General features: G+C 48.2%; 1 protein-coding gene across 1 annotated transcript; it reads right to left on the bottom strand.

Moving 5' to 3' along the window:
* Positions 1-8,803: 8,803 nt before the first annotated feature.
* Positions 8,804-12,675, bottom strand: FZD8 (frizzled class receptor 8). The gene has a single exon (XM_046013401.1). The coding sequence runs from the start codon at positions 11,795-11,797 to the stop codon at positions 9,716-9,718; it is 2,082 nt and encodes a 693-aa protein (XP_045869357.1). The 5' UTR covers positions 11,798-12,675; the 3' UTR covers positions 8,804-9,715.
* Between the last annotated feature and the right edge of the window lie 580 nt (positions 12,676-13,255).

The raw sequence follows: 13,255 nt of genomic DNA, 5'->3' as shown, positions 1-13,255 counted from the left end.
TGTATTTTTATCCCCAGGGGTACAGGTCTGTTATGTGTTTTTTACCACAATAAAAAATAATTAAGATACAAAATATATGTGGAAACATTGCTACAATAAAAACTGGCTCTTTGATGATGGTGGCTTGCTTTTACTGGCTTTTTATCTGTATTAGGATTTAATTCTCTTAACAACCCTATGAAGTGGCACTATTCTTGCACTGTTTCGCAGAGGAGACTGAGGCAGGTAGAGGACAAGTAACTTGCTGAAGACGACATGTGAGTGGAGCTGAGCAATGGGGTTTAAAGTCTATGTTCTTTTTTTTTTTTTGAAGATTTTATTTATTCAATTGACACAGATAGGGAGACAGTGAGAGAGGGAACACAAGCAGAGGGAGTAGGAGAGGGAGAAGCAGGCTTCCCGTGGAGCAGGGAGCCCAGTGTGGGGCTGGATCCCAGGACCCTGGGATCATGACCTGAGCCGAAGGCAGATACTTAACGACTGAGCCACCCAGATGCCCCTCAGAGTCTATGTTCTTTTTTTTTTTTTTTCCATTTTATTTATTTTTTCAGCGTAACAGTATTCATTCTTTTTGCACAACACCCAGTGCTCCATGCAAAACGTGCCCTCCCCATTACCCACCACCTGTTCCCCCAACCTCCCACCCTTGACCCTTCAAAACCCTCAGGTTGCCCCAACCTCCCACCCCTGACCCTTCAAAACCCTCAGGTTGTTTTTCAGAGTCCATAGTCTCTTATGGTTCGCCTCCCCTCCCCAATGTCCATAGCCCGCTCCCCCTCTCCCAATCCCACCTCCCCCCAGGAACCCCCAGTTTGTTTTGTGAGATTAAGAGTCATTTATGGTTTGTCTCCCTCCCAATCCCATCTTGTTTCATTTATTCTTCTCCTATCCCCTACCCCCCCATGTTGCTTCTCCATGTCCTCATATCAGGGAGATCATATGATAGTTGTCTTTCTCTGATTGACTTATTTCACTAAGCATGATACGCTCTAGTTCCATCCACGTCGTTGCAAATGGCAAGATTTCATTTCTTTTGATGGCTGCATAGTATTCCATTGTGTATATATACCACATCTTCTTGATCCATTCATCTGTTGATGGACATCTAGGTTCTTTCCATAGTCTGGCTATTGTAGACATTGCTGCTATAAACATTCGGGTACACGTGCCCCTTCGGATCACTATGTTTGTATCTTTAGGGTAAATACCCAGTAGTGCAATTGCTGGGTCATAGGGTAGTTCTATTTTCAACATTTTGAGGAACCTCCATGCTGTTTTCCAGAGTGGTTGGACCAGCTTGCATTCCCACCAACAGTGGAGGAGGGTTCCCCTTTCTCCACATCCTCGCCAGCATCTGTCATTTCCTGACTTGTTCATTTTAGCCATTCTGACTGGTGTGAGGTGATATCTCATTGTGGTTTTGATTTGTATTTCCCTGATGCCGAGTGACGTGGAGCACTTTTTCATGTGTCTGTTGGCCATCTGGATGTCTTCTTTGCAGAAATGTCTGTTCATGTCCTCTGCCCATTTCTTGATTGGATTGTTTGTTCTTTGGGTGTTGAGTTTGCTAAGTTCCTTATAGATTTTGGATACTAGCCCTTTATCTGATATGTCGTTTGCAAATATCTTGTCCCATTCTGTCAGTTGTCTTTTGGTTTTGTTAACTGTTTCCTTTGCTGTGCAAAAGCTTTTGATCTTGATGAAATCCCAATAGTTCATTTTTGCCCTTGCTTCCCTTGCCTTTGCCGTTGTTCCTAGGAAGATGTTGCTACGGCTGAGGTCGAAGAGGTTGCTGCCTGCATTCTCCTCAAGGATTTTGATGGATTCCTTTCTCACATTGAGGTCCTTCATCCATTTGGAGTCTATTTTCGTGTGTGGTGTAAGGAAGTGGTCCAATTTCATTTTTCTGCATGTGGCTGTCCAATTTTCCCAGCACCATTTATTGAAGAGGCTGTCTTTTTTCCATTGGACAGAGTCTATGTTCTTAACATCTCCATTTCATTGCCTCTCTGTGTCTTACTGGAGATGCTCTAAGTTAATCAGGTAAGAATAATGTTCATTATGAGATCCTTTCCAGAACGATTAAATTGAGTTATTTCCTTTTTTTTTTTTTTTTTTTTGGTTCCCATTAAGTATAGCTACAAGATGCCCTTTAATGGTATTATGCAAATTTGTATCCCTTTCATGATCTATGATTGCATGAGGTTTAACAGTCAGGATCTAAAATCATATTTATTACATAGACTCAGGAAAACCTCAGAGTTTACTTGTGGAAATGAATCTCATTTTCTGGGTCTTTGGTTAAGGGCTTGTCACGGATTTCGGGGGATCCAGAGAAAGAGTAGACTTCTGCACTCAGTGAACATTATCCTAAAATTCTAAAACGTGACAAAAATTCCATCAATATGTAAGATAGTATTAGGTTCCCTTTAAAGATATAAACACATATTAACACATATTTAGGATTTCAGCCAACCCGCCTCCTGGACTGTAATATGACAGACCACCTGGTTTTGGAAAGTCATGCCCTTATTAGGTCACTACAAGATGAGGTTTCATTTCTAGCTGAGCTGGTTTCACTGAATAAATATTTACTGAAGAAAAAGAAAACATTTTAAGTATCTTTCCTAATTAATACATCAACATTGTTGGCTCCTTTTAGGATCACAGTTTGGGTTTGATTTCTAGCTTAATAGAATCATCCCTGTGTAAATAATTCTTTGTTATTTCTTTACAAGTGAAAGAAAAAGCAGGCGTTATCCAAAACTGTTCTGTGTGATTAAGATCTTCAGTTCCCAGTAACAAAGCATGGAGTTCTCCCTTTGGACCAGGTGAGGGCACTGCTGTCCTCTTCCAAATATTTATTTACTCTAGGTGACAAAAAGGGAAAACAACAACAACAACAACCCACTTCTATTTAATCTAGTCAAGTTGGATGACAATAGTTAATTTGCTTAGTTAATATCTATTTCTATTTTGTTTCATTTTAGATCGAAACACCAGTTTTAGAGAGAGTCAATTATATGGTTTCACTTACTTGTGGAACATAAGGAATAACATGGAGGACATTAAGAAAAGGAAAGGAAAAGTGAAGGTGGGGGTGGGGGGTGGGATCAGAGGGGGAGAGGAGGCAAGAGAGACTGTGGACTCTGAGAAACAAACTGAGGGTTTTAGAGGGGAGGTCGGTGGGGGATGGGTTGGCCTGGTGGTGGGTATTAAGGAGGGCACGAATTGCATAGAGGACTGGGTGTTATAGGCAAACAACGAATCTTGAAACACTACATTGAAAACTAATGATGATGTATGGTGATTAACACAATTAATACATAATTAAAAAAAATTTAAAAAAATTAAAAAAAAATTAAAAAAAAAACAAAAATACCCAATGCCTGAGGAACTTAGAGACACATGTTCACATATCAAACACATTTTGGTTCAGGTAAGCCATTTCAGTCTCTGAGATAGTGTCATCAATGTATCTGCAAGTATTCTTTCAAATCTAACAAAAATTTTATATTATTTTCCTAATGTTGCCATATTGAACCTACTTGCAGAAGTTCAAAATTATATTTAATAAGCTTATACAAAACTGTGAATATATGAAGAGATGTTACTTATTGTCCTAACATGCTTATAATAAACATTTATGAGTTAAGACATTAAAAACACATTTTTCTCACAAGAAAGAAAAAAAAAAAACCCACCAGCTTTGGTTACATTCTCTGGTTTTCAACTCTGGCTACACATGAGAATCACCTAGGATAGTTTCAGACACGTTGACTTCCCAGGTTCCATCCCCCCAAATTCTGATTCAGTTGGTCTCCGGTGGTGCCGCAGCACTAATATTTCTAAGAAGCACCCCGAATGCCTGTAATGTGTAGGCAGGGGAGAGAACTGCTGCCCGTGTGTTGCTTAATTAGAAACAGGTTTGTTAGGGGACAAGTGCGGGAGATTGCATTTCTAGTTTAAATTAGTGTATGGCTAGCCTTAAATAAGGCAAGATAAATAGGTACCTTTGTCCTCCGTGAGTAATGGTTCTCTGCCAAGGCTTGGAAAGCCATTACAACTTGGTCATTAAGTTGAAGTTCATCCTAACTTTGCTCTTGCCCTGGCAGGAGGGTTCCTTTACTTCCGTCCTTCTCTAGCCACTGGCTGGCCTTTTCAGGTACCACCCAGACTTTTAGGTCATCTCCTGGGGCCTGTGGTTTAAATCGGCTGAACTAATCTCCTTTTTGATTTCTCACTCCGAGATTTCCAGGATGCTCTCCTTGGACTCCATAGGCCCTGAGCTCTGGATCCTGCTCCCTTCCATTCCCTTCACTGCCAGTAGCTCTGCTGTTTGCCTTCTGTGGCCCTGCTGGGCTCTCCCTGAAGGCCCCCAGAGCCTGGGCTGAGCACGGCAGGCATTTTCCATTGCTGGCTCTTCTTGCCAGTGTGAGCTCTATCAGCAACAGACTCTTCTCCTTTCTCCAGGTCCCTGCTGCTCCTCACTAAGCCTAGCAGACAGACTCTGTCCTTGGGCCTTTTGTATCAACTAGGCAAGTGTAAACCATGCCAATGATTGCATTACTGTGAACACAGGCAGCACAGAGTAGGCGAGCTAGCCCAAGTCAGCCAGGGACCAGAGAGGCAAACCTTTCCAAAGCTGTCCTGGCAGGCTCTCAGACTGTGTTTGTACGTTCTTGTGTGTAGGTCAGCACCACACCATGGAGAAATCTGTACTTTGGTCTGACTGTGTAACTAGGTAAACACAGCCCTGGTAAGCTGATGGTCAGGGATGCCTGCACATACATAGTGGTGGTCTTAGGGATTTAGAGAGAGCCAGGCAGCTGGGAAAGGCCTATGGAAAGAGGAGTGGCAAGTAGGATCAGTAGCTTCTAGGCCCAGGGCTGCTCTTGATTGCATGACCTTTGGCAAGTCCAGACCTCTTTGGGCTTCTGGTTTTGGGGATCTGGTCACAATACAGCTTCAGACTCAGTAAGCAAGACCTGAGACTCCACATTTCCATCATACTGTCCTAGATCTTGCCCCTGCTACCTGTCAATGGAGTAGCAAGGTTCTCGATGATCCTGGGATCTCTGTCTTTAAGAATTCCACGATCTTGGTAGGTGACCTCTAAGATCTTTAGTCTGTATCTCCTTGACCAGTGCCGCCTCCTTCTTTCCTGTCCCTACCAACCATTCTGTTCTCAGAACAAGGAGCCTTCAGATGTGGGCCTTGTAAGCCTGCCTCTTCTCTACATGCACTTCCCACCCCCCACCCCTGTTAAAGGCCTGGTCTTCCCACACTGCTGTGTATGGAAATCTTCCTCCCTCAGGGTCAGACATTCCAATGCAGATGCTTCCCCCTCCCTCCCTTTGGCTGACCTTGTTTTCCAGCACAGTTTCTATTTCTGGGTGTGTTTCCACAAACACCTGGCTGGATAACAGGGACAGCCTGCATCCCACCCAAAACAACAGCATTTATGTGCAGCACTGAAGGGTGTCCACTGAACTTGGCAGATCAACTTCTATGTGGAAAACTGGAAAGTAGCATTGTTTAAAAAAACAAGCCAACAACATGCTACCTCAAAATATTCTTCATGATTCATCCTTTCTCCCATTAAGTTTTGGATCCTCTCCCGTTAGGTGGTGGATCTTTGGTGACTAGCCTATTCTTTAAATAAAAGTCATTCAAAAGATAACTTAAAAAAGATAGACCTTTTGATTTCAATATAGCTTAACTACATTTTTAGCATAATCTTTATATTGAGGATTTAATTCAATAAGATCTTGTGCGGGTTTAAACTGATGCACTTTGGGAATCCCAAAGAATTCAAAATTCTGAATACAAAATGCTTGCAGGCCCTCTGGGTGCGCTCTTTGGGGGGACAGGGCCAGCAATGTGGGAGCTCAGTATTTCTGAATGAAGGAATTGAACGAAGGAAACTGCCCCCTCCTCCCAGTTCTGGAGCTGTGGGCACCACAAGGTGGCAGTATGGCATCACACGTGGAAAGCAGATGGCTACACGTGATTGGTTTGGCAAATCTTAACAATGTTTGCACCTATACTTTCAATTGCATCCTGTACTCTGCAACTGAATTTTTGCAGTCTCTTTGTCTAATTTTTGTTTTGGCGAGACAATCTGATTTCTTTCCCCCAAACTTTCAAGTATTACAGGAACCAGCAACACCATCAATGTAGGTTAAGAAACTGTAATGGTGACATTGTTTGCTCCTTAAACTTTCTTACACCCCCCCTCCCCCGTTTTATGGTACTTTCAAGTTGCACTTATTATAAAGCAAAAAGAAAGTGTTTCGCATAGCTTTTCCCACAAGTAATTGTAATGAGCTTTGGCTTTAATAATGGATTTAACCATATTAGACTTTATTCATATTGATCTTCTAGCCACACAGTAACCATATCCCCTCCCAGTCTGCTACCTCCATGTTAGACAAAAATTAAAAAAAAACTAACACTTATTCCATATAGTTAATTAAGAACACACCTGTATATCACAAAGGGGAGTATTCAGGCAAGGGACCTATTCACTTGTCTAAAGCAAATTGCCAAAATGATACACTTCCTCCATGTTTCCAACCCCCAAATCGATTTTGCGTCTATCTACCGTTTGGATATTAGTAAATTTGCAATTTTAGTTTTAAAGGCAAAGAACCGGCATTTGTGTTTTAGTATCGGTCTCCAAAATCAGTTCTTAGTGATTACAGGTGCATGGCTTCTTACTAAGAGTTGCCCTAGCGTAGGAGGGATTTTTTGCTTGTTTAATAAGCCTGTTTATATTGAGCACATTTATAGCCATCTTGTAAAAGCTATCAAATATGGCATTTTACAAAGATATGTTCAAAGATTAATAAAGGAAAAAAGCTTCAAAGTTGGACATTTCCCACCATGTTAGGTAGTGAAAATGTCTCAGTAATGACAGCTACATTAGATAACCTGTATGCTAAGTAGTGGCTTTTAGTTCTCTCCCTATTCCATATAGGTGGTAAAGAGTATGAAAAGTGCTCTCACACTTACACTTTATAACTGAAAGTGTAGCTTATGGCTGGTTTATGTATGTTACAGCACATGAGTGTCACCCCCTGGGGTAGATGCAGGCCACTTATTGGTACATAAGTCATAAAATAGTAATTCTTTAATAAATAAAACTTCTCGGAGGTGAAGATTTTACAATGCCTCTTACTTTAAGAAATATAAACAGCATGATTAGCTAATGTAGGTATCCTTACCGCATATCTAATTTAAAAATCCAATTAACACCAAGAGTGGCTCTGGAAAGGATTTGCAAAATGTTTCTACCAAGAAACTCTTCTTAAAAGCCTCTCACATGAGAAAGATCAGCCAAGGAAGTAGCTTCCAACCTATTAATTAAAAAAATTTTTTTTTAACCAATAAATATTCCTATGAGGGAAAGTAAAGAGAACAAACATTTTTAGCAGGATGCAGGGAATATGTCCCCTCCCATTCTGCAATGTTTGATGCCCCCCCATCATTAGCAGCGTAGCTGCCCATTTCTTATCTTGATTGACAGGTTAATAAGGGACCTGGGGCTATCTTTTCAGTATGAACACACAACCTTACCAATTACTTTTAAATTATTGCTAATCTGTCAGAAAAATAACAAGCATGGGGAATAAAAATATCTGAAAAAGTGAAATGTCTGAAGAAGCTTTTACTTCCGGTGCTTTAAAAGGTTCAGTTCAGAAAACTTGCCAGAATTTAGTCAATAGAATTTAGGCAGAGGATTTTTTTTCTTTCTTTTTTTTTTTTTTAAGAAAAACTTGTAGTTTATAATAGTTCATTGGTTCAATTAGGGGCGAAAAAGAAGGGAGTTTTGTAATGCAATTGTCCAGCAAAGGAAAACGCTTTAAATTGGGGGATTATGTGCACAGACCACCTGTAGGGCATTCAGAGCCCTTTTCTATAATGCTTCAACCCATGCCTAGCTGCCTGCAGGCTGGCTAACAATGCCGGGAAAAGCTGTTTAAAAGGCTGAGCGCACTTGTGCCTCTGGTCTTCACTAACTGTTACAAGTCTTCCTCTCCCTCGCTCTCTCTCCTTTTTAAAGTAAAAGTCCCACATCCCTTTAATGGAAGAACTTTAAGGCTCCGCGGTGGCCAATTGGTCTGCACCAAGAGGAGCCGGGCAGCAGGGAAAGAAACTTCAGACTATACAGCACATTTGGAGAGGAGAAAAGATCAAAGTTTTTCAAACTCAAAAGACCAAGTTCCCTACAGATTAACCCTATTCATTTAGCTCCTCTTAAAGGAATGATGTGCTGGGCCACTGGGCAGACAGGTAAAAAGTTCAACAATTGCCAAAGCATTCTTCTGCTAATTCAACAGCCTTCTGCTCAAATAAATTAGCTTAGTCTTGACAGAGGAACAATAGCTTTTTCTCTAGGAAAAGCAGCACATTTGATATACACAAGCCTGGAAGGTTATTAAGATGTTAACCCGTTAGTCTAATCCATTAAAGAGCGCCTGCTCCACTACCAGATAGTCAAGTGACTTACACTGTAAAGTGTGATCTATGGTTTAAAACATTAACCTCTACATATCAGTAGTGTGTTCTGTCCCTGAAAACCCAGGTGCTTTCAAAATCAGGGACACCAAGAAATAAATGTGGGGTTTTGAAGCCTTTAGTGATATTGTACAAGATAAATTAACAAGGCCTGAGTGCAATTGTTGCCTTGCAAAAGTTCCATTTACATATACTAAGATGAGTGTTGTTATCCATGGATGAGAAAAGGGCTACCATGAAGAACACTATCTTTTGGGAAGGTGCAAAAACTCATTTTTGATTTCAGTTTAACAATGATATTTACTTTGCTAACAACTTAAGAACTAGAGTTTAACAGGTCATTTTCTCCATGCCTAAGGTCAGTGTACAGAATGAGAAACCAGAAAATGTCCATTTTTTTCAATGCGTCCTTAGCAAGCACTTTAAAGGTAACAGCTTAGAAGAGGCAGGGGGAAAGGGTGATGCTTAAATCATTTATCAAAAGTCATTTTTATTGACAAAATAGAATACTTATATTTGCTCTTACAAGGGTGGCCTCTAAACTTTTTACAAAAAATGTACAGACTGTATATCTTTGGATATGTACATATTTTACACATTTTTACAATTTAACAAATAATTATATAAATACATCCTCTAATGTAAGAAACCCGTATTTACTTGGGGTGTATAATTAAGACATTTCTTGTTGTTTATTTAAGGCATTTGCCTGGTCATTAAGAATACCCAAACCGTGCAATTCCATTAGGTCGCGGTCATCCCTCCTCTAGAATATGTTAGGAGTAAGAGTTTACAAAGGACAGTCGAGGGAGAAAAATAGGTCCCTCAGGTGAAATCTGTAGATCTGGTTTCAAGCTCAGCAAATGGCAACCAGCGAGGGCTCCAAACCCTGCGTTCTGAAACGCCGCAGAGTCCACCCTCCTCTGCCAACAGAGATTAACGCCTAGCGGGAGGAGCTCCTCGCGTATCAATGGAGGAAAGGGGGCTGGGTCTGGGAGCCTTCAATGCCAGGTACTTTGTTCTAAGTGAGTCATTTAAGTCCCAGCTAATGGATACCATTAAGAGTTCATTATCATGCTAATAGCAATCAACACGGTGAAGGGGTGGGAACCTCAGCCCATGAGTGTCCCTTTGCTGCACTTGGTTTCCTCGCCCCCCTCCCCATTCCTTCCGGGTGCCCCCTCCCCTCCACTCAGACCTGGGACAACGGCATCTGCTTTGGATAAGACACGGAGCTGGCCGTGCCAGATCGCCACGTCAGGCCGGTGCTGACGTCGCTGTAGAGGGATCCCGCCCCACCGCCCGGACCCACGCCCCCAACGGACCCCACGCCCCCACCACCTCCGGGTCCCCCGGCGCCCCCCGCGCCCGCGGCGCCCGCGCCCCCCGTGGCGCCCTTGCTGGCCCAGCAGCAGCGGGTGCACAGGGCACGCCACGACTCGAGCGTCTTGCCGGACCAGACCCACACGCCCGAGGTGATGCCCACCACGAGGCACATGAAGTACTTGAGCATGAAGACAGCGTAGTCGGGCCGGCGCGCCTGGTCTGGCTGCAGGTCCCGTAGGCACGGGCAGTTGTGCGTGGCCTCCCAGCGCGGGCGGTTGTGCTGCTCATAGAAGAGGCAAGCGACCACGACGGCGGCGGGCACGGTGTAGAGCACGGTGAAGAGACCCAGGCGGATCATGAGCTTCTCCAGTTTGTGCGTCTTGGTGGGGCCGCCCTGCTGCTTGATAACCGAGCGGATACGGAAGAGCGACACGAAGCCGGCCAGGAGGAACATGGTACCAATGAAGAGGTAGATGACGAGCGGCGCCAGCACAAAGCCGCGCAGGTTGTCGAGGCTTTGGTTGCCCACGTAGCAGATGCCAGCCACCGGGTCGCCGTCCACGGAGCTGAGCGCCAGCACGGCGATAGACTTGACGCTGGGCACGAGCCACGCGGCCAGGTGGAAGTACTGCGAGTAGCCGGCGATGGCCTCGTTGCCCCATTTCATGCCGGCCGCCAGGAACCACGTGAGCGACAGGATTACCCACCAGATGGAGCTGGCCATGCCGAAGAAATAGACGAGCAAGAAGACCACGGTGCACAGCGCCGGGCCCGTGGTCTCGTAGCGCACGTGCTGCTCCACAGCGCCCAGCTCCTCGTACTCGCCGCGCCCGCCCGGGCCACCTGCTCCCGCGCCCGCCGCACCCGCGCCCGCCGCCGCCGCCGCAGCCGCGCCACCCGCTCCTGCCGTGCCGCCCGCGCCCGGCGCGCCGCCGCTGCACGCCACCTTCTCGTGGCCAGCCACCAGGCGTACCAGGTAGCCGACGGACACGAAGAGGTAGCAGGCCGAAAGAAAGATAATGGGCCGCTCGGGATACTTGAAGCGCTCCATGTCGATGAGGAAGGTGGAGACGGTGGCGAAGGTGGACACGAAGCACAGCACAGACCACAGGCCGATCCAGAAGACGGTGAAGGCGCGTTCGTCCTGGCTGAAGAAGGGGTTGTGGCAGGGCAGCGCGCAGTTGGCGATCTGGCCGGTCTTGACGCGGTTGTAGAGCGGGTGCCGCTCGCTGGACACGCTCACCATGGGCGCGCGGCACTGGCAGCCCGGCTCGCAGGGCGCTGAGCCGCCGCCAGGGGGCCGCGCCTTCCCGCCGCCGCCGCCGCGCGTGGGGGGCGCCGCTGCGTCCCCGCCGCCACCGCCCCTACCGCGGGACGGGGGCCTGGCCCCCGGCGGGCGGCCGTGGCCGCTGCCAGAGGGCGGCTGCTCACCCGGAGGCGGTGGCGGCAGGCGGCGCGGCGGACTGGGTGCGGCTGTGGTGAGGTCCGTGCGGTTATAGTCCATGCACAGCGTGTCGGGGTTGCCCTGCTCGGGCAGCCGGTCGCAGCGCATGCGGTCGGGCCACGCGAAGCCGTACTGGCGCATGAGGGGTGCGCAGCCGGCCTTGGCGCGCTCGCATACCGAGCGGCAAGGAGGCAGGGGCTTCTTGTAGTCCTCCAGGCAGATGGGCGTGTACATGCTGCACAGGAAGAACTTGAGGTCCGGCGAGCACTGGATCTCTACCAAGGGCCAGAACTGGTGCACCTCCAGGCCCGCCTCGTCCTGCGTGTCGTGGTTGAACTGGTTGGGCATGTACGTGTAGTTGTAGCCGATGCCTTTGCAAAGCGGCACGGTAATCTCTTGGCACGCCAGCTCCTTGGCGGAGGCAGCGGCCGCGCCGCTTGAGCGCTGCAACAGGGCCAAGGCGGCCAGCAACGAGGTCACTTCCAACAGGTAACCCCACTCCATGCTGCGCGCCGCGGCCCCGCGCCCTCGCCCTCCAAGCGGCGCGCGGAGGGGCGCCGGGAGATTCGGCGAGGGAGCCGGAGAAGGGTAAAGCGGATGCCCTGTTGGTCTCTCTCCTGCCTCTCCCGGAAAGGGTGTCTGCAGATAACCTAGTCCCTTCTCGGGACGCGTCCGCACAGCGGGGTCCGAAGCCTGGGCACCGGCGGTGAGGGTTCTGCAGGCGTGCACCACAGTCCCGGAGAGTCTGCCCTGCTGACTCCCGGTCGAACTCAGCCCTCTCGCAGCACAGTGGCTGGTCCCCGGCTCATCGTCCCTCTTTCGCTAGCTTTCTCTCCCGCGCGCCCGGCCACTTCTCCACGAGGCGACGGTGAGGTGACTTTGCCGGACACAGAGGGCGGCGGCACGGCAAGTTTCCTTTCGGGCCGCGGTGCGCAGTCAAGATGGCTGGGCCAGGCCACTCTCCGCGCTAGGTCAGCCCCTGCAGCCCCCTTTCTGTCCCCGGGGACTCATGCTCGCCCCCAAAGCTGCGCAGCTCTGCTGCCGGAGTTCGGGACCCGCCTCCGCAGAGGCCGCCGCCCTCTTTCCCCGGCGTCGGTCAGTCTGTCCACCTCCGGGACTGACAGACTCCGCCTCCGGTAAAAGTCCGCTCCGCGCTCCGGCCGGCAATCTGCCGAGGTGTAGGCAGACCCCTTCTTGCTAGACACACAAAACCAAATCCAGACCAAAAAGGCGGAGTAGACACCTGAGCGGCGCAGCCCGCGCCCAGCCGCCGCCGCCGCCGCCGCCGCCGCCTCCTCCTTCTCCTCCTCCTCCTCCTCCGCGGGAGCAGCGCCCTTCACCCAACTTCCCGGCTCCGGCCCCGCTCGCGCCGCCCGACCGGCTCATGAATATTTATACAGCGCGGACTCGGTCTCCGCCTTCAGCCGGGAGCGCCAATCGCCGGGTGACGGGGCGGAGCCTATGCGCTCCCAAGACTCGGCTTTCCTTAAGGCGGTCAGGAGTGTCCCCCACCGCCATGCGCGCTTTCTGCAGCTGGAGTTTCGGTAACCTTGGGATTGACCGCAGAGAGCGAGGTTTTGCCATAAACGTCGCCACATAGCTCAGTGCGTTTGAGTTCTTGGTTCCTTTTCCCCGAGTCTGCTTTTAGGGACCGGGATGGGGGTTTTATGCACGCGCGTGCTTTTCCAGGCTCATTTCAAACAAGTCACGTCCCTGCCTACTCATGCCCGGTAATATCGGTGACCCCGCGCACCTCCGTGAGCTGGGTCAGTGGGAAACCTACGCGGACGCGAGTGCGCGGGAGCCTGACTGGGGCAGGGCTCTGCAGGAGACTCGGGAAGGGGTGCTCTTCTTGGGGCTCTTAGAATGATGCTGTTTGAGGCTTGGAAATGTGGGAGGAGCGGAAGGACGGCAGTTCATTTTGGATGATGAATCTGGACGGGGCAGTGTGTGGGGGGGTGC

This window comes from Meles meles, chromosome 7 (assembly GCF_922984935.1).
Source record: "Meles meles chromosome 7, mMelMel3.1 paternal haplotype, whole genome shotgun sequence".
In the NCBI taxonomy this organism is placed as follows: domain Eukaryota; kingdom Metazoa; phylum Chordata; class Mammalia; order Carnivora; family Mustelidae; genus Meles; species Meles meles.
The sequence above is the reverse complement of the archived record's forward strand: the minus strand, read 5'-3'. Positions and strand labels throughout refer to the sequence as shown.

Bases quoted from the DNA above. Each gene is read 5' to 3' on its own strand.
- FZD8 (XM_046013401.1), bottom strand. From the start codon at position 11,797: ATGGAGTGGGGTTACCTGTTGGAAGTGACCTCGTTGCTGGCCGCCTTG.